The sequence below is a fragment of the Pavona decussata genome, unplaced genomic scaffold (genome assembly GCF_977016875.1).
Source record: "Pavona decussata unplaced genomic scaffold, jaPavDecu1.1 SCAFFOLD_180, whole genome shotgun sequence".
Classification (NCBI taxonomy): domain Eukaryota; kingdom Metazoa; phylum Cnidaria; class Anthozoa; order Scleractinia; family Agariciidae; genus Pavona; species Pavona decussata.
The window spans coordinates 2,190,916-2,212,470 of record NW_028145590.1 but is presented as its reverse complement, the minus strand read 5'-3'; the positions used below and the strand labels follow the sequence as shown (position 1 = coordinate 2,212,470).

General features: G+C 41.0%; 1 protein-coding gene across 1 annotated transcript; it reads left to right on the top strand.

The window, feature by feature from the left end:
- The first annotated feature begins 176 nt into the window (after window positions 1-176).
- LOC146463221 (GRAM domain-containing protein 4-like) lies at window positions 177-21,328 on the top strand. The gene is made up of 19 exons (XM_085084696.1): window positions 177-699; window positions 1,455-1,590; window positions 2,928-3,187; window positions 3,470-3,534; window positions 4,633-4,721; window positions 5,251-5,276; window positions 6,013-6,104; window positions 7,760-7,851; window positions 9,028-9,073; window positions 9,613-9,684; window positions 10,998-11,041; window positions 11,370-11,479; window positions 12,561-12,619; window positions 15,051-15,149; window positions 16,310-16,445; window positions 17,234-17,321; window positions 18,018-18,099; window positions 18,839-18,907; window positions 20,016-21,328. The coding sequence occupies exons 1-19, from the start codon at window positions 228-230 to the stop codon at window positions 20,109-20,111; spliced, it is 2,133 nt and encodes a 710-aa protein (XP_084940822.1). The 5' UTR covers window positions 177-227; the 3' UTR covers window positions 20,112-21,328.
- The last annotated feature ends 227 nt before the right edge of the window (window positions 21,329-21,555 follow it).

The window sequence follows — 21,555 nt, the reverse complement described above, 5'->3', positions numbered from 1 at the left end:
AAATAGGATCACCAAAGAACCTGATTGAAATGTTTTCTTAAGATACTTAAAATACTGCAAAGAAGGTAACTGGGAATTTTAACAAAGAACGAACCAAAAAATTCACGAAAATGAGATGTGCAAGAATTTACCTTGCGGAGTCCCCTCAGTTAGTCAATTAGATATTGATTATTGAGGACGTTTTGTTGAAAAATACATCCCGCAAATTTAGCTCGCACGTCATAAAAATGCTGCGGTCTGCTTTCCGCGGAAAGCAAGCTGGCGATACAACGACAAAAAATGAAAAAGAAGGGAAACACGCTCATGGAAAATCACATTTCTTCTTTCACCGCGAAAATGGAGAGCAATTAGATTCCCGATTAGATTCGCGCGCAGATCAGCAGATTTCAAATGAAAGCATGGTTTCCTCAGAAGGTGCTGTTGGTTATAATGTTCGTGACGGCGAATTACACGTTGACTGTGATCACGAATTTCTAGAAGCGACACAAAGCAGTAGTTCGGATAAAGAAAGCGCGAACGAGGATGAAGGAATCACTAAACGTGTGCCTACTACACAGAGTGGACTAAACGTAGTTACTGGAGAGATGAAAGATCAGGGAGAGGGGAGCTTTCCTAGCTCTGAGCGACAAATTTATGAAATGCAGTTAGCTCAACTGCAGGAACAGCTTGTTAACACCATGATCGACTATCAAGACATGAGTAAGTTAGCTCATAGTTTATCAGGAATTGATTGCAATTAAGTTACATGTAATACATAATTATCTTTAATGGCCCACCCCCCCCTCCTCCGCCGCCCCAAAACAACCCCTCCCCCTCTCCCCTGGGATTTCAGTTCAGTTTGGACCTGTAGTTGCTTCATGAGTGTACGTTGCAGAAACTCGGGTCATGCATCATTTGTTTGGGCTTCCTGTATCCAGTGCTAGCTATAGGTTAGCTGTGGCATAATACCAGCCTTCCATGCTGCCATTTGGGCATCCAGTTTGGGTTACCTGTGTACACTAAGGTGCCCACATAACAACTAGTCTCTGTGCTTAAATTTCAAACAATTCTGATTTCAAAGGGAAAAAATCACAGACGATCTGCAGTCTTGCCTGAAACGCTTCAATTAATTAATTTTCTATAACCTAGATTAAAATAAAATAAACAAATTTAAATTGACTTCGTTTAATGAGAGTGACAAACCTGTGACCCCCAGATGCCAGATCAAATTGGAATTTGGAAATGTAAGTTTTAAAGGAGAGGGGAAAACTGGAGCACCCAGAGAAAAACCTCTCGGAGCAAGGACGAGAATCAACAACAAACTCGAGTCCAGGAATCGAACCTGGGTCACATTGGTGGAAAGCGAGTGCTCTCACCACTGCGCCCCCCCCCCCCCCCCTGCTCCCCCTATTCCTCCTTCTCCTACTGAAACCTATAATAGACACTGATCACAAAGTTCTGCCAATGGTTTATAGGTGCCCAGGTGAAGAAATTGAAAGCTGTTGACGTGGAAAAACTCCAACGAGAACTTCAAGAAGAAAGGGAGAAAAATATTGAGCTAAAAGAGAAACTCAAACAGAAACACAAATCACTTAGCTCAAAACTTCATAGGTATGTCAAGCAGTGGTCACGTATTAATTTTAAATTAGAAAAAGTGCAATTTTATTTAAATTATGATTACGTTGTCAGATTGTTTGTGTCATGACTGCCAGTGATGGAATATTAGGGAGCTTAAAAGCAACAACAATGGCAACGGTAATGGCAACGAAAACGTCACCCGAAATTTTATCTTTATATCATTTGAGCTCTTTCGTGATTATTTCAACTTGCTCACCTTTTACAAAAATGGCGAACTATCCAGGAATCAAATTGGTAGGAGTGGTGTACAAGTTAAGAAAGGAAATGAAAAATTCAACGTCCTGTGTTCATGTTCTCCACAAAACCTTAAATGTGGTCATTTCACATTGTTGTTTTGCAGAGGAAGGCAAAGAAGTGTACCAAAATATAAAACCCATGTGCAGAGCGATTGTTTTTGCTCATTGAATCTATTGTTTTGCGGCGTTGTCGTTGCCATCGCCGTCGTCATTGCTGAGGCTCCCTGTTAGACCTCTCATACATGTATGCACAAGGTTTTCATTAATTTTTGTGGTAGGAGCGTTGAAAGTTGATGATGAATAGATGGGCATCATTCATTAATTTTTCTTGTTTAAGCTGGCTTGAAATCTCACCAATGGGAGGTACTATGTTTGCAGTGAATGGGTGCCTGTACCTGAGTCCCTAATTCTAATAAATCCCTGTGTGCTAGAAAACAATTCGACATTGGCTGGCCAAAGTATTACCATAAAAAAATTGCCAGTGGTCAAATTATTCATCTATTAGTAAGTCTACCTGAATCGCAAACTACAGAGTAACTGTCTTTCAGCCAGTCAGTCACTTAGATCTGTAAGTTGTCAGTCAGTCAGCTAGTCAGTCATTCATATCAGTTAGTCAGTCAGTCCTTCAGCCAGTCAGTCACTTAGATCACTGAAGTCAGTTATGGGTCAGTCAGTCAGCTGGTCAGTCATTCACATTAGTTAGTCACCAGTCAGTCACCCAGTCAGTCAGTCTCAGTCAGTCACTTAGAACAGTTAGTTGTCAGTCAGTCAGTCATTCAGTCAGTGGGTTAGTCAGTAGTCAGTCCCTGAAAGCCAGTCAGTCACCTTAGATCAGTCAGTTATAAGTCAGTCAGTCAGTCACTTAGTCAACACCACTTTTGCTCAACTGTACAGTTGATGTTGGTTTGAAATTGTGCAATTTATTTCTATGGGGCACTTGTTTGAGGGAAACACTGAATCCAGAGGTTTAGGGTTATGTTGCATGGTGAAGAATCATGTCATCATAGGTGACTTACCACTTTGATGCTCAAATGACTACAGTTTATCACTTACAGTAACTTCACACTGTTTTAGAAAAAATGCAAGTCGAGTCCACACCAAACATGGCCATGGAATGGCAGCAGACAACTCAGAGAGAGGTGGAGATGATTGGGTAGATCTTGGCAAGGAGGAAGATGTGACGTCACAACCTTCCTCATCACACGATACTAGTGACAATGCCGTGTCAGGAAATAACTCTCATGCAGATGAGGAATCTAGTTATGATATACTGGATGGAGTTCAACATACAAATGCTGCTGGACAATCAGAACAATACTTAGCCTCCAGCTCAGGTATGGTATCATAATGATTGTAATAACTGGAGGGTGTGGTGGGAACGGGGCATGAATCAATAAGAGAGATTTAGAAATTATTACATTTACAGCAATTTAACGGCAAATGGGGACAATGTGACTATGTTTATCCTAAATTTCAGTGGCTCACTGTTTTCATTTTCTCAGCAGGTATTGAAAATTGAGTAGTTTAAATTGGCATTAGCATCAAAAACTAGGATTATTCTGCATTATTCTAATCTATCAGTACAGTACTCATTTTTCTGTCTGATTTTGCTGAAGAACTTCATAGAGTACAGAGAGTGAAAACAAAGCTGGAAATTTGGAAAACGCAAGTGGTTGATCTGGTGAGTCCAAAATCCTTCCCTTTTTTGTCTCCCTCCCTCGACTTGTAAATCTTGACCTTTCATTCTCTCTCCTGCCCACTCCCTCAATACTCTCCCTCTCCTTCCTTACCTCCTTCCCTTCAATCTCTTCTTTCCTTCTTTCTTCCCTCCCTCCCTCTCTCCCCTTGTAAATCTTGACCTTGGACTCTCTCTCTCCTGCCCACTCCCTCAATACTCTCCCTCTCCTTCCCTACCTCCTTCCCTTCAATCTCTTCTTTCCTTCTTTCTTCCCTCCCTCCCTCTCTCCCCTTGTAAATCTTGACCTTGGACTCTCTCTCTCTCTCCTGCCCACTCCCTCAATACTCTCCCTCTCCTTCTCTACCTCCTTCCCTTCCCTCTCTTCTTTCCTTCTTTCTTCCCTCCCTCCCTCTCTCCCCTTGTAAATCTTGACCTTGGACTCTCTCTCTCCTGCCCACTCCCTCAATACTCTCCCTCTTCTTTCCTACCTCCTTCTCTTCCCTCTCTTCTTTCCTTCTTTCCTTCCTTTCTCCCTCCCTCCTTACTTCCTTCTTTCCCAAACTCTCTCTCTCTCTTGTTCCTCTCACTACCTCACTATCCTTCTCTCCTCCCTACCTCCCTCTTTTCTATCCTTCCTTCTTCCCAAACTTTCCCTCTCTTTCTCCCTCTCTATTTCATCATCCTTCCTTCCCTTCCTCTCTTTACCCTCCTCCCACACACTTTCCCTAACTCTCCCTCTCATGTTCTCCTCTTTATTTTACCTTTTCCCCTCCTCTCTAGCCCATTCCTTCCTTTGTTCCTCTTTCCCTTCATCTCTTCATCCCTTCCTCCATCCTTTTTCCTGCCATTGTCCTTCTCTTTGTTCCCTCTTTACCTCTTTTCCTAAGTCCCTTCCTCTCTTCTTTCCTTCCCCCCTATCTACCCTCTCCTTGCAATTGCCTTCTTCTTTTCTTAGCTCACCTCTCACTTTCACCATCCTTCCCCACCTTCCTTCTTGCATCTCTCTTTCCTTCTTCCTTACTCTCCTTCTTTCTTCCATTTTTCCTTCCCTTCTCTTCAAATGCTGTTATTTTACTGAAGGTTTTCTATTTTTTTTTTAAGCTTGTGGACAGACTGTGGGACTTTGTTAATGATGAACCTGAAACTGCTGATGAGGAGGATGGAGAAGGGGAACCTTTGGCTGTGAAAACGTAAGTCCTGTCGGATTTTCGAAAGCCCCTAATTCTTACACGGTTAGACTTTCTCATCTTCTGGGATAAGGATGGTGTGGGTCCCGTCTCACATTCACTTGTTCCTAATAATCTATGGGACATTAAGAATCCACACACTGTTCAAAGAGAGTAGGGGATTAAGTCCCTGGTGTGGTGGTCTATCTCTATCTCTGATTTCATCTGTCTTTCAAATTCATGCGTGGGTTGGGTGGGTGGGTGAGATCAAAACATGGACTGATACTGTAGCAGCTGCCATTGAAGGTTGGTGGTTCAAAGCCAAGCCTCTATTGTCATTTTAATTCTCTTAGATGAGACACTTTGCAAATCCAGTTGGGAGGGGATGAGAGAGGTTCTCAATAAAGTTTGATGCAGGGAGGCTCTACCTGGCTTTGCACCTCATTTGTTATCTATCATTTCATAATTATTCCATGTGCGCTTGTGGAATTTGGGTCCTTATTCAACCATGGTTTCCCACATGGGGCTAATATCTGACTTTGTTCTTCGACAGATTGAAAGAAAACATTAACCGATTCAGTAAGTACCTATATCAACTTCAGCTTGTACATTTAAAGATTGTATTATTTGGTAAACCAAAACAATATGCCAAACTATTCTTTCTCTCCCACCAATTAAATAGCGTAGCTCTACTACTCGCTATATAAACACAGACGACCGGCAATCCTTGATTCACTCACTCATGTCCAGAAATGAACCTAACCCTGGATTTGGTACTTGATTCACTCTGACGAACATCCTCGTTCCCAGAGCCTACGATCTTTTGGTCAGCGGTTGGATCGTAGGCCCTGGTAAACGCCGTTACCGGACATCCGGTAGCGTACGCTCAGTGTGATAAATTACCATTGCGCTTGCTCAGTATTATTATTGCTCAATACTGCTCAGTATTTCCTCGGTATTAGGAAGTAAAGACAAATGCGCAGAAGCGTAGCATTTTTCACCCTATAGCGCATCAGGTTTTTGACAACCAATGAAAAAAAGATATTTTTGGATGGACCCAGAGCCACTCGTTCAACAATTAAAAAAAAAAAAAACGTTGGGGCTCTGGGGACGAGAATGGCTGATGAAGGGTTAGCCCTGAGCTCAGTCAGCACTCGAATCTCTTTACGGTGGCCAATTTACCTTTAGTTATCAACTCTGTTGATAAACCAAACATTTTTTCTACTCCCCCCCTCCCCCCGCCCCCCCCCCCCCCCCCCGACGGTGCGCCACAGTTTCTTAGAAACTAACCCCCTTTATTTCTTTTTCTCTTCAGGTGCAGGTATTAAGCCGATAACTAGTTTCATCAAATCCGTCCATGGCGTTCTTACTTGGTCAAATCCTACAGCATCTTTCCTAATATTTTTGGTTAGTATGACGTATTATTTAAGGACGGTGCCTACTATTGTTACTGCGCATACATTCTGCGCATCTCAAGATACTCGGGTTTCCTATGGGTGGTACCTGTTTAAAACTATACGGAGAAAGCAGAACTTAGGAACTGTCCGTGGTATCCAAAAAGAAAACTGGGGGTAACCGTGCATTTTTCAGAGCGGATAATAAAGTTTCAATATGGAAACCAAACACCATAAATTGCTTTGTATTTTACTGCTTTTTTGAATTATTGTTGCTTAATCAGTATCTCTGAGAAATGCGTGGTACCCCCAATTTTCTTTTTGGATGCCAATAGCCCTTGCTAAAATCTGCTTTTTCCGGATAGTCTTAAACTGCGCAAAAATACTGCTGTATTAGTAGGCACCGTCCTTAACAACTTCACTGACTCCATTTGGCCGTGCGTGCATACTCTGATAACGTACAGGTGACGTCAAAACGAAGCTTGGCTGATGTTCTTATCTCCCATTTCCTTACTAGGCCTAACACTCAGTGGGAAATTCATGGGTTCACTTGAGCACTACCACATACACTGTAGAGTTAATTCTCTGATCCATCATTTGTGTCCTTAGTGCTAGCGGAACAAAATTCATTTGTACCCTTCACATTCACATTGCCACAATTACTACCACAATCACCCACAACTTGCTCCCGTCGGCTCTCGTAGCTCACTCGGTAGAGCAACGGGCGATCACTGAAGTCCGTAGGTCGTGGGTGCAATTCCCGCCGATATTTTTCTTTGCCTCGTACGATCTCCCATGCCCTTACTAGCACAGTGGGAAATTCACCGTAACATACACTGCAGAGTTAATTCTCTGATCCATCATTTGTGTCCTTAGTGCTAGCGGAACAAAATTCATTTGTACCCTTCACATTCACATTGCCACAATTACTACCACAATCACCCACAACTTGCTCCCGTCGGCTCTCGTAGCTCACTCGGTAGAGCAACGGGCGATCACTGAAGTCCGTAGGTCGTGGGTGCAATTCCCGCCGATATTTTTCTTTGCCTCGTACGATCTCCCATGCCCTTACTAGCACAGTGGGAAATTCACCGTAACATACACTGCAGAGTTAATTCTTTGATTCATCATTGATAATCTCACCACGTTTGACGTTCTCTGTTGTCGGAGTGCGTACGCATGGCCAAGTGAAATGAATTTATAGGGTAAATATATGAAACATATATTTTGAACTGCGGATGAAAGATCAAATAGAAGAAAGATCCTCGCAGTTAGTACGCAACTTTAACAGTTGCGAAAAGAAAGCCTGAAAAAATTCAGGCTTGAACGGGATTCGAACCCATGACCTCTGCGATGCCGGTGCAGTGCTCTACCAACTGAGCTATCAAGCCAACTGGGGGCTGGTCATATTGTGAGTTCGTAATATACCCGCAGTATATTACGAACTCGCAATATGACGAGCTCACAATATGACAATGTATTACCTTACTAGGGTTCATGACGTCATTCGTGCAGCTCGGCCAGTGTACTTCAAATCCTCTAGACCAATCACAATGGGAGTTTTAAACTCTCCCTTTGTATAAAATCAATTATCCTAGTTTTTCTCCTGTTAGGCCCAACTTAGAATTATTTAGAGAACAGAATATTGAACATTTTAGTATCTTGTAGGTGTACATGTATTCTGTGTGGCGCGGCTATCTCCTTTCCTTGGTTCTGTCAGTGGCGATTTGGAAACTTTTCATGAATTATCTTCACGCTAAGTAAGTCAACATAGTATATAAATTTGCAGTAATTTTCTCTTAGTATACACAAAATACTGTAATTGTATAGCCACATGCCATGCTGTGGACATCGTTGAACTTCTTTTGAAGTATTTCTTCATTTGTGGGTATAACGTTACTAACTGTAACTAAATGTCCGTTCTACCTGTGTGTTACAAGGACTCGGTTTCCGGAGGTTTGATTTGTACTGAAGTAATAGGTTGTCTTTGTTACGAAGGCAATAGGGATCTTAAGCAACGACAACGTGATGCAAACGAACTTCACTTGAAAATATTACCTCATTTTATTTTTGATACTTCACGATTATTACAACTCATTCAACTTGTACAAAAACGGCGAACTATCCAGGAACCAAATTGGTTGGCGTGATGTTCGAGCTGAGAAAGAGAATGAAAAATTCACCGTCGTGCGTTCACGTTCTCCACAAAACCTTAAATGTGGTCATTTCACGTTGTTGTTTTGCAGAGGACGGCTAAGAAATGTAACAAAATTTAAAACGCTCGTGCAGAGCGATTGTTTTTGCTCATTAAACCTACTGTTTTGCGGCGTTTTCGTTGCCGTCGCCGTCTTCGTTGATTAGGGAACTTACGTAACGACAACGAACGAACGAACAAGCAAACGAACGATCAAACGAACAAACAATCGAACCAACCAACCAACGAGCGAACGAACGAACGAGCGAACGAATAAACGAACGAACGAAGAAAAAACGAAAGGACTAACGAACAAACAAGCGAACCAACGAACAAACAATCGAACGAGCGAACGAACGAACACGTAACCGAATAGGCCATTTCCGAGTTGCTGTGAACCTCGCTATGAAAGCGAGACTAAGTGCAAAACTTTTCATATGAAAATTAGTTTTGTTTGCATATGAAATAAAACTAATTTTCATAATAAAAACTTTGCTCTTAGCCTCGCTTTCGTAATGAGGTTCAAAGCAACTCGGAAATGGTCTATTGAACAAACGGACTGACGGCCGATAGAGATATACAATATATGCGAGGAGGAAGGAAAAATGCCAATGAAACAACGAACAAGGGAACGAACGGGTTGGAAAGACAGATCCATGGATATGTTGATCTTAAAAGATACGTAGTTGAATTTCTTTTGGTATTTCCTAAATCTTGTTTTAATTTCTACTCCTATCATTAGAGGCATCGCTAAACAATTGGGATTTGTAGAGAAAGAGAAAGATGAGGTAAGTGTCTTAAAATCTGTAAGGCGCTGAATTGTTGGCGTTTCTCCTTCCCCAGCTTCGGGTGGGACGTTTGTCAATCGCAGTTTACCTCCTCCTCCATTTCCCCGGCATTCCCCAGTTTTGACTTCAAATAATTCATTGTTGATCCTCCTCTCCACATAATTTTTGTTAGTTAGTCTGTCGGAAAGTTAGCTAGGGAAATAAAGCCACTGTATGTAAGCACTTTTCACTCGAGCTGATTTCAACTCGCTGTCTGACTTAAGCCTGTGGGGTAAAGTACCGTACTAAAATGGGATTTAAAATTAGATCAGTACAACTCGTTTTTTTTTTTTTTTATAATGGGCTTCACAGTTTTGTTTTGTTTTGTTTTTGTTGTTATTTTTGTTTCTTTGTTTCTTTCCCTCTTTGTTTTTTTGAACTAAGAAGCAAGGTTAAACCAGTTATAGTAACGTTTATGTAAATAATTATACAATTCAGCCTTTTGTCTGCCATATGATTATCCATAATAAACTATCACACTATCTCACGTTTCTCGGCAGGGAAATTCTTCAGAGGATCACAGTTGGTCGGACAAATTTCAGCTGGTTTTGCAAGTAGCAAGGAAAGTTCAGGTGGGTGCTGTCATTAAGGACCCGATACTTATAAGCGACCACGATGGCAATTTCATGAAAAAGTCAGTATCAAAGGCCTATGTCAGCACACGCAGTAGAGTCCGGTTGGGACTAATTTACATACAACTCGTCGCGGGATTTTTGCTTTTCCGCCACTGCCATTGCAATAGCTTTCAAAAATATCGAAGCAAACAGCTTCTGTAATTACTACAGGACCTCTGTGAATAAAAAATTCAGTTAACGTTCCAAAGATCAACTAGATTCAACAGCTTCCTGAAAACAGCTTCCTGAACTCTCCGACGGTATTTGAAAAAAATGGTCGACGATTTCAGAGTGCTTCTCATCAGCGCGCGCATGCGCTTTGGATGACATAGTCCCTTTAATACGTTCAATTTGTGTAAAGTGACCGACCTACTCAGGAGTTAAACGGAATTCACACGGACGGCCTACGTTTGAGGCCGTGTTTGGTCACGTGCGCGTTCTCCATTAAACTTTGAATTGGGTGATTTCACCTTGACTCCGTGCAGAGGTACTTAGCAAGGCAAAGAAATCAACTAGAACTGTTTAGTGCACGTAATTCTATTAATTAATTTATTAATTACCTCCCTGTATATCCGTGACGTTGTTGTTGCCGTCCGTAAAAGTTGTCCCTTGCTATATGCGGATCAGTTCACTAAGCATTGTATTTCCTCCAAATGAACTTCTCATCTACCTGCTAAACAGACATTCTATCATGCTTCTAGCCGTCTCTTTCTAAAAACTTTTCTTTTTACAAACTCCTACTGTAAACGTGCGTTCGTCTAACCAATAGATACTTGAGAATGATGTATTATTCAGTAATGACACAGGCAAACTGGGAAAAAGAAATTCCGAGTCCTCCTATCAGGAGTCGAACCGAAGACCTTCTGATTACTAGTTCGGATGCTCTATCACTGAGCTACAAGAGACTCGTGGGAGCTAATGGCATTAAACTAGGTTCATGGGACAAACATCCTGCTTACTGATAGATACTTTTTATACTAAAGAAATCTAAGGACGCTTTCCATTTGTCAGAACTGGTTGGCCAGTGTGTAAATCGAATGCGGCGTCATTTTGAAGGGATGTTGCTGCAAAATCTTGAAAAATAATCACTTCGAAAATAGTACGCGCTATTTTGAACAGATTCGAAGCATTAGGATAATTATCGTTTCATTCCGTTTACGAACTGACCGGTGTGGCCGCCCGGTTGTGACAAATGGAAAGTGCCTTAAGATTCAAGTTCATGTTATTTACTTTTCTTTGTCATGACTGGACCTTCCTTTTTACCTCCTTAGAACACTCTTGGAAAGATGGCAGACTCGTTAGAAAAAATTGAAAAGTAAGTGGATATAGACCATTTTCGAATTGCTGTGAACCTCATTATGAAAGCGAGGCTAAGTGCAAAGTTGTTGTTATGAAAATTAGTTTTCATTCATATGCAAACAAAACTAATTTCATATGAAAAGTTTTGCACTTAGCCTCGCTTTCATAGTGAGGTTCACAGCAACTCGGAAATGGCCTATTTGTTTTGCTTTGCTTGGTCGATTTACTTGTATCCCCGAGAAACAAAAGTCTACGAGGACATCTAGAAATTTGTTTCCAACTGACTTAGTGCGAAGTCACTAGAGTGTGACAGCATTCGTTCATGTTGTTTTTTTATGTTTCAGTTTACTGACGTGGCAACATCCTGTGGCTACAAGAAAACTTTTTACTAATTTGTGTATAGCTTTGTTGGCGTCGTTGCTGCTCAAAGGACCAACTCTGTTTCTGCTTATAGGTAATGTGTCAACTGTAATAAAGATATTTGAACAATGAGCCCACGTCACCTAGAGTAGTTTTCACTGCGTCCCTTCGAGTAAACATTTCATCGTGTTTGTTTGCTCAGTCGATCAGAGACGCTCCTTTTGTGTACGTCTGGGGCGAAGTCTTCTTACGCGATCGTTTAAAAACAAACCTCGATTGAGAAAAAAAAATGGTTCTCGCAATTTTATTGTAAACACTGAATAAGCCATTTCCGAGTTGCTGTGGACCTCGTTATGAAAGCGAGGCTAAGTGCAAATTAGTTTTAAATAAATGTAAATATATATGAAACATATATTTTGAACTGCGGATGAAAGATCAAATAGAAGAAAGATCCTCGCAGTTACTACGCAACTTAAAGAGTTGCGAAAAGAAAGCCTGAAACAATTCAGGCTTGAACGGAATTCGAACCCATGACCTCTGCGATGCCGATGCAGTGCTCTACCAACTGAGGAGGATCTCTGAATTTTTTTCACGCTTTCTTTTCGCACATGCTTAAGTTGCGTAGAAACTGCGAGGATCTTTCTTCTATTTGATCTTTCATCCACAGTTCAAAATATATGTTTCATATATTTACATTCATTTACTCATCCTTTACGGGTATATTACGAACTCACAATATGACCAGCACCCAGTTGGCTTGATAGCTCAGTTGGTAGAGCACTGCACCGGCATCGCAGAGGTCATGGGTTCGAATTCCGTTCAAGCCTGAATTTTTTTCAGGCTTTCTTTTCGCAACTGCTTAATTTGCGTAGTAACTAACTTCTATTTAAAATTAGTTTTGTTTGAATATGAATGAAAACTAATTTCCATAACAAGAACTTTGCACTTAGCCTCGCTTTCATATTGAGGTTCAAAGCAACTCGGATGTGGCCTATTATGAGTCTGTGGCGCTTGATAGTAATTATATATCATGCTAATAAGAGTCTCCCTGAAACAAAACCTAGACTAAGTACCCAACCTCCAGGGATTGTTGAGGGGGGCGGAGTGGGTAGCTTGGCAAAGTCTTGAATAAAACAGCATTGTCTCTTCTGACATTTCTTTATCCCATTCAACAGGGCTGGCTTTGGGAATAAAGCTGTTTATTGTGAACCCCATTTATCATCGATTTCCAAAGGTAATATTTTGTTTTTAATGTCGACCAGAACAAGGGTAACATCATAAACGAGAACACCATGTACTGGCAAGAAAAACAGATAAGAAAAAAAACAAACAAACAAACAAACAAACAAACAAACAAGGACAACAACAACATCGGCAATAACAACAACACAAGCACAAGCAAACTTCCGGTCTCAAACATTTAAGAACTCCTTTCAGCCTGTAACAAACTCTTGCTTTCACATGTACATTTTCAGTGGTAGTTACTCACTCGTCCAGTGAGTGGGATGGATTAAGAGCGGAAAATAGTCGTTGACGGTTCTAGCCTGCGTAGCAGTCGTTTCCGTTTCCTTCAAGCCAAGCGGGGCAAGCGCGTGAGGGCATTGGGCAAAAAGGAGCAAAAAAAGTAGGAGCGGGGGGGGGGGGGGGGAGGGGCGCCTCCCCCCCTCCCCTCCCCCCCGCTCCTACTTGTTTTGCTCCTTTTTGCCCAATGCCCTCGCGCGCTTGCCTCGCTTGGCTTGAAGGAAACGGAAACGACTGCTACGCAGGCTAGTGCGGTTCGAGAGGTGGCCTTGCAAGTGAACTTCTAGGATCGCAATTCAAGGATACTCGTTGCTTTGGTGTTGGTTTACAATGCTCTGCATGTCGTTTGTTGCCTGCTTCGGTTGATTCCTAGAACTTTGCTGCAGACTTGCTAAAGTCAAAGAAAACGAAAAACAACTTAATAATTTTAACAATAATAACAACTCTTTGACATAACACAGACTAGAGATGTCAATGAAATGCCGAAGCCAGGGACTTATATACCACAGGTGGTTAGGCCAAGAAAACAAATCGATGTTACAAGATAGGCTGCTATCTTACAATTATTCTAAAGATAAATAGAATTACAGAATACTATAAAACAAAACAGGGTCCGAAATTAACTTTTTTAGGCAGGCGCCAAGTGGTTTTTTTTTTTTTCAGTCGCCATATGGAAAAATGTGGTCGCCAAAAAGCGGAAAAAAAAATGTCAATAAAATTTTTCCTTCGCAGCGAAACACAAACCAAAATGTTTGGTTGCCAGATGGAAAATTCTGGTCGCCAATTTTTCTTTTAAGAATCAGAACGAAGAGAACGCATTTGCGTTTGGGTGCCTGTTTTCTTGTCTAGTCACTAGAGCTGCCCATATCGAAGTTGTTCATTCGCTCGATACCGATGGCTTCATTAACGCGTTGCAATTTATACACCTACCACTGAAAAACGACGATGAATGAATGATCGAATGCCGGCTATATACGCAGTTTCTTAAGACTGCTAAATGTTTTAAGTCAAATTTATACCTTCTCTTGTCTCTACCTTTTGGAGAAGAAATGTACCCGATTGAAAAACTGCCGGTTGGTTCTTTGCTCTATGTTCAAAACCGTAAACGATCTTTCCTTTCGCGTTCTGTTAAGACGACCGACGGATCGCCATGTTGTTCGCAACAGGCCACAACTGTGCAGCATTTCTCGTTCAAGAAACATGGCGGCGAAGCTTCGCACTCAGCTCGAGCTGTGAAGCGTTGTGATAGATTTATAACAACAGAAAAATCGGTGTTATACTTCAAAAGCAGTGGAAAGGTAAAAAGTAAGTGACCAATTGGCGGGCGGCTTTGAATTTTATTTTTATCGATTTGGCTGAAAATCAAAGTTATTGTTTGTATAATGATCGTGGCATGAAATAGTTAATCGCCCGCTGGCGACTAGTTGTGAAATTCTGGTCACCAGTGCAAAATTTTTAGTCGCATTGGCGACCAGGAAAGCGCAATTTCGGACCCTGCAAAAGCCAGCTTAGTTAAAACCCTAAATACCTTGCGCAGGGTAAACCCTACACAAATACAATTCCAAAGACAGAAAGAATTAGTGAGAAACCAATATATAATAACAAATTGTGTACCCACCTGCCTCAGGGCGAATTTGTAAACTGCAAATTAAAGCCAATTAAGTTTAATCCTGAGATAAATACAGTTACGAACTAACGAAAACTTTACTGGGCCAGCTACATATATTTCCTACGAAATCTGTTTGGCTCATTGTGTTAAAAATGCATTTTTTGTCATTGAGCAGTTGAGGGCACGTTCGGTTGACCGTTTTCTGGAATGAGAATACAAATAGTGATTATTAAAAATCCCCTTTTAGGTTTTTGGAGATGTAATACTAAATGGATCTTGAAATAGCGTGTACGAGAAAAGAAATTTCAGATAAGTCTTCCCAAATTTAGCTGAAACGTGAAGTAAAGGCTACTTCGTTTATCCTTGTTCTGGAATACAGTAAACTGAACGCGAGCTAAAGTAACTTAGATTAGTTTGGTTTTGGTTTTACTTATGTCAACTGCAATGCAACTCCGATGGTCTCTCGCCCTTTCTTACCGATGTGATCCAGCCGATTCGATATGCCTAACTCCGTTACTTTCAATTTTTCAACTAGGTCAAGAGGCGATACGATGGAACTGCTAAGCTGTGGAGAGAACTACCTACAGATGCAGAACTGGCTTCAAGACAGGCTGAAGCAGAAACTTACCAAGAGGTACAACTGTTTGTCCGACCGAAAACAAATTTGCAATTGCAAACTTGCGAGCGAAGTCTGAACTTGTGTTCTAAAAGTTGTTTACCGATTGGAAAAAAACCTTGAAACGCGCACCTTTTTTTTTTTTTGTAATGGTTCGGACCAAGCGAAAATAGGGGACAGAGGGGGGAGACCCCCTAGTATAGCCCTTGGGATATGTGAATTTCACTTAAGCCTTTTTTAGACGTCGTGAAAACGGAAGTCTGTTTCCCGAGACGACCGTAAACATGTCGAGGCGCCTACACATACCAGTTGGGAAAGTCATACTGAATATTCAACAGCCGCCATTACACAATGCGACGTTCGCACGTTCCGATGACTTCCTGTGACGTCACACTGATCGTTTGCAGACGTCTCGGGAAACCGACTTCCGTTTAGACGATGTCTAAAAATAGATTTAGCGAAACTCACATATCCCAGCGAACGTCCCTAGCTTCCCTCTCTGTCCTCTTACTTTCTCTTGTCCGGATCCACTTGTAGACCCCTTAGAGAACATGTCCCTCCAGAAACAAGTTCTCCTAATGAGAAAATGACACAGGCATACTCGGAAAAAATCCCAGTGCTCATATCAGGAGGCGAAACTAAGACCTTCCGATTACTAGTTCGGATGCTCTACCACTGAGCTACTGGAGACTCGTGGGAGCTAAGGCCATTAAGCTCTCCTACTATTGGTCGTAAACACCCTTTCAATATAATCCAACAAATTAAGCCCGCATTTTAGAAATCCTTAATTTGTCTGTTAGCCGGGGTTAACTGTAGTAAGGTGTTAAGTGTTTCAACTTATTTTAAGCATTTTAAGCCGATTTTTGTCAAGCGAAACGAATTTTTAAACGCTGACCATGAGCGACGGAAAAATACGGTTTGAGTAAGTTCAAGCAGAGTAGTTCCCAGAAAAAAGCAGCATTTTATAGACATTTGAAAAAAAAGTAGCTTCTTACCGTCTGTTTTCTTGTCCCGTGTCTTTGATTTCTACCGCTTCTTCTGCGCGGACTTCCTTCCAATAAGAAGCCCAGGAAATAACCTCTTTAAAAAAGTCCTTTCAACAACTACAACAAAGCCCAGGGCAAGCGCTTTTCTTCGGAAATTTTTTGACTGATTTTTATCTTTTATTATTACTTCAGGGAATTCCTCGTGCCTATTCCGTGAATGCTTTGTCATCGCCTAGCAACAGCAATACATCTGAACAGTCACCAGGCTCCTCAACAAACCACTTCTCGGAGAAATTTAAGCTACCGTCAAGCGAGACCTGTTTACCAGGTAAAAGAATAAAATGTTGTAAGCTCTACACACTTGTTTTCACAGATATAACGCACGATTTTTCTTATGCAAAAGCTTTGCACGGATTTCTCCTTTTTGACAAACTCTTCTTAACCTTAATCTTGAAATTAGCCTTTTAAACCATTTTAAACGAGCGAGATGAAAACCTCGATTAACTTATAATCGTGGATTGGCGTTAATCGACTTACGAACAACTGTCTATTAGTATCCTGCACAACGAGGTTCTAACTTTGTTGAGCCCGTAAATAATATTATCATTCAAACGGAAGTTGTTGAGCCGTACTTTTTCATTTTGGTGCTGTTTACTATGCTGTTCAATGTGGTTACAGCTGTGTGTCTGTGGATGAAATCCTAAAGTGACCATTCAAATGAAAGCTACTGAACGATACTTTCCTGTAGAGCTGTGTCCTATGCTATGTAAGTTTAACGTTTACGGCCATGTATGAAATCCTAAAGTGAAAAGTCCTAAATGAAAGCTGTCGAGCAATGCCTTCTTGGAGTGCTGCTTATTATGCTGTACAAGGTGGTTTTGCGTCTCTGTACGAAATCGTCATTAAAAGCGTGACTATTCAAAGGCAGCACTTTCTTTTTATGTTGTATGTACAAAATGGTCGATTCAAACATTTGAGATTGTGCATGGAACACTTGCGTACACAGTGAAATGACTTGCAGCTGAAAAATAACCCCAATGTTGCCATTTCTTTACGGAATTGGCAGGCAAAATTTTGCTAGCTAGTCAATGAAAATGCTTTTCTATGCTTTCGTAGGGTGGGAAGATGGCAAAAGATGTGCTTTGTTGGATAAAGAGAAACCATTCTCCAACGTTAAACATGGACGATTGTTTCTAACTTCAAGGTAATTGACAGAGCGAGACATTCAGCACGTTTATTTTGTGCAGCCTTGTGCCGCACGCTTCACGCTCTTGTAGCATGCGCACGCACGCGTGTTACACGCTTATGTAACGACTACGGAAGGGATAGCAGCGTCAAGGACATGAATGGCAACCTAGCGAATTTGATCGCCAGCCAAAATCCCAAGCGATTTTTGCCACCGATTGATGCGGACCGCACACCTGGCGATTTTTTTCGCTGATCGCCTCGATATGGCACTTCAACCTCGTTCCTGGGCTCCATCGAGGGGCGTTATGAAAAGTTATGTGATAATATCGCCTAACCTGATTGGTTGACTTTACTGGAGATTCGCAGCGATGAGCATAGAAAATCGGAGGAACGGGCACACTTGGCGAATGCCGCCGAATTTAATCGCCGATATCTGACATGCCAGATATCGGCGATTGCGATCGGCGAAAATCGCAATCGCTGCACCGACGTTCACGTTCTGCACAAAACCTAAAATGTGGTCATTTCACGTTGTTGTGTTGCAGAGGACGGCAAAGTAATGTACCAAAATGTAAAACGCACGTCCTCATTAAACCTTTTGTTTTGCGGCGTTGTCGTTGCCGTCCTCGTCGTCGTCGTTGTCGTTGCTTAAGCTCCCTAAAATCTCTGGTTTTAGCGCTGATTCTTTTTATTTACTTTCCATGTTCCATAGCTATTTGTGCTTTGAGAAGGCAAGATCATCGAGTAGTAAGCATATTGCCATTAAACTGGACACCATAACATTCATTAGTAAGGTAATGTACATTTTATTGTTACCGTAAACTGTTAATAGAGACTTTTAACCAAGTTTACGGCTATCGTCAAACCTCTGCCAGTCATGTGCTAGTGCCTGTCGTAACGTTCGAGGTTATCAGAGAGATTTACAAGCGCGTTTACGTCAAACGGCAAACATGAAATGCGCGTTGACGTTTTCTTGAAAAACGAATACATAGATGAGAATAGTGCAATCTAATTCTGGCCTTTGATGCTAACGCAAAACTACTTGATTTTGACAGAGAAACTGAAAACAGCGAGCGGCAAATATGGGATAAACATGGTCACGTGGTCATATCTCATGTTTGCCGTAAACGTCATTTTCAACCCCTCTAATGTGTTCCAAGCACCTTTTCTTTTCGCGGCGCGGGTTGGAGAGGAGGGGGAGGGGGCTTATTTTGGGAGTGCCCGTTACTGTAGTAATTGTAGCGTATTAGTCTTTGGCTTGCAAATGGTGAACGTTCAGCAAACAAGAAGGCCACAGGACCCTCTAGAAGGGTCGGTGGTTGTTGAGGGCGGGGGAGGTAGGGTAATAGCTCAGGAAGATTATGATTTTTTTTTTGTTAATATTTTTTGGTAGAGGGCAAGGGGATAGGTGCGGGGTTTTGGGAGGTTTGGTGTGGTATGCAAATAATCGTCGTATGTCGCATAGAACAAAGTCGTACAGTCTTAATCAGTCTTTGTATAATTGTTGTTGTTGTTGCTGTTGTTGTTATTTAGGCCAAGCCGATAGGAATCATGCCAGGGACAGGAATGGCGTTAGAAATACAAGTCCGCGGGGTGGACAAGGTAAATTGTCTTTTTCTCGCTTTGTTTAGCCAGCAAGAACTTTATTAATAAACTTTTCGTTCACGATTGACAGTGTAGTAACTCTCCTCATGTGATGGCATTTGAATGACCACACTGAAGTAACAAAATTTGTAAGCACGTTACAACGTGTAATAAACAGCATCGCAAGTAAAGTTTAATTTGAATGGAGACACAAATTTTATCCACGTACTCTAATGGTAGAACGACCGTGACAATAAACAGCACCCTAGGAAGGTACCGCAGAAAAAGCGAGAGTTACCTTTTTCTTAGGGTGCATTCTTTTGGGGCTATTCTAGCTATTCTTATTCCGGTTTAGGAATAACAGAATACACGGAATTTCAATTTCGAAAAGAACGCTCATAAAATCTGGAAACGGAATACCCATGGCGGAGGTGACCTGAGAACTACTATGTCTGCGCGCGCGAGCGGCTGCGTAGGATATCCCGCCAAAAATTTCCCATAAGAACGCGTGTTCTGTCTATTCCGATTAAACCATTTCCTTCCATTCTGTTCATTCTGTTCATTCTGCTATCGGGAGCAGAATGAACAGAATGATATTCCGTTGATCCAGAAAACGATATAGCTCCCAAAAGAAGACAAATACCGTCTATTCCGAGTATTCCTATTCCGGAATGGTCCCAAAAGAACGCGCCCTTAGTTATGAAAAGTTCTGTTTAGCCCCCTGTCCCATCTTGGTTAGTAGGAAGAAATTAACTGCGGGTTGACATTGTAAAAAGGCAATATTTACGAATTCAAAAGGACAAATGATCAAAACATCAGACATGATTACCGCCAACGTGAATCACGTTTGAATCTCTTACCTGGCTGTTATTATGTCATACACAAACCGCTAATGTTATAGTTCTGTTTGTGGTATAGTGGAATTTTAGAAACAAAGTTTGAATTTTTGTTCCGAATTCATGACGCGGAATGAAACCCCGCTGCCCCGTTTCTTTCGATATCCAGCCCTTCCTGAGTCCTGACAAATAAATAAACGTTTGCGGGGTAGATAACTACCGTTTTCATGTCAGAACACCCCCACCCTCCCCTAAGAAAAATTGACTGATACAATCTCACTTTTCTCTAGCCTTACATTTTTGGCGGAATCATTGGTAGAGATGACGTCTTTGAGAGCATCAAAGCTACAGGAAGGGCGGCAAATATCCCATGGGCTCTTGTGTGATAACCTGGTCAAATTGCACCCTAGCGCGGTCTATATATTTCAGCTGTTGGATAACTGTGGTGAGCTCTTGCTGAAACGAACCACTTTCTAACAAACAAACAAACAAACAAACAAACAAACAAAACAAAAAAACGAAAACTAAAAATACTTTGGGCGGTCCACTTTTTCATCATTTTCATTGATATTAAACACCAGTGAAACGATTAAACATATCGTTTAGTGACAATTCGATCGCTGTTTCAGCCCCCTTTCAACTGAAGCTTGGTAGAAAACTGTTCCGTTGGGGGGAGGGGAGGGGGTTTGTTTTTGTTCACATTCATGCGAACGGTGATCGTTTCCACCTGAAAAGTGCGGCATAAAGCATCACTCTAGTTTAGAGAAAATGTTTTGCCATAAAATAGGTACATTATATATTTGATACTCAGTGTAAATGGATATTTTCGATATAACGATGTAGACTTTGGACATCTTTATAATAGTCTCCCTATTATTTGCTGAACAAAACTCACCATCGTTAATTGAAATCTGGGAAACTAGAGAAAGAAAGTGATTTGACTACCGTAAAATTTTTAACTTAAAAATTTAATGGAACATGTTTGATTGCTTCTATGGGAATACGGGAATATTCCCATAGATTTCTATAAGGTTAATACAAAAATTCTTAGTAGTTTGGGAGCTCGAAAACAGCAATGAAAATATTCGTACCTTGGCCAAACTTCGGTAATAAAAGTTAATGGTTTTGCAGCCATTCAGAAGATGCGTAATACATCGTTTATTTCATAAAATGAAATAAAGTAATGTTTAAGTAAAGATTTAAGGTTGATATATATACCTTCGTTAATCGAATGGTAGAGAAATCCATATGTTCTTTTTAAACAATAAATGGCCCGATGTCATACTAAAAGACTTTCTCAAAGTCCTCCTTGAAAAACTCTTGACTGCTCGACTTGTAGAGAAGTATACAATTTCGATTTAATGTATTTCCCCTCTTAATAATAATAATAATAATTTATTATTACACTCTCGTTTAACAGAATATAGGTCGTTGCTAGTTATTCATAATACAGTAAATTTTCGAGTTATATCTTTACCCTCACTGAAAAATGGTGTGGAATGGTAAATATATTTTAGTTATAGTGTAAAAAGTTGTATTGAGATGTTAATTTTAAGGGTAAGGAGCTATTAAATAACCGTGCCATACAGGCATCTTGTTGTTATACAGTCAAGTATTATTATTGTTTGTGGCCCTTGGCATCCATAACCAAGAATATATCTTACTGTTAAGCCTTAATCCTCGAAGAACGAACAAATTTATGACTCAAACCTGCTGTTAACCTTTCAAACAAACCAGATGAAAAATGTGTTATATCACTGACCTGAAAATATCGCTTATAACGAACTGTTTACGGCATAGCCCGATGTCACAACGACGTTTTTCTCATGG

Bases quoted from the DNA above. Each gene is read 5' to 3' on its own strand.
- LOC146463221 (XM_085084696.1), top strand. From the start codon at position 228: ATGCTGCGGTCTGCTTTCCGCGGAAAGCAAGCTGGCGATACAACGACA. The intron at 7,852-9,027 runs GTAAGTCAACAT...TCCTATCATTAG, and splicing joins ATGAATTATCTTCACGCTAA to AGGCATCGCTAAACAATTGG. The intron at 18,908-20,015 runs GTAAATTGTCTT...ACTTTTCTCTAG, and splicing joins AAGTCCGCGGGGTGGACAAG to CCTTACATTTTTGGCGGAAT.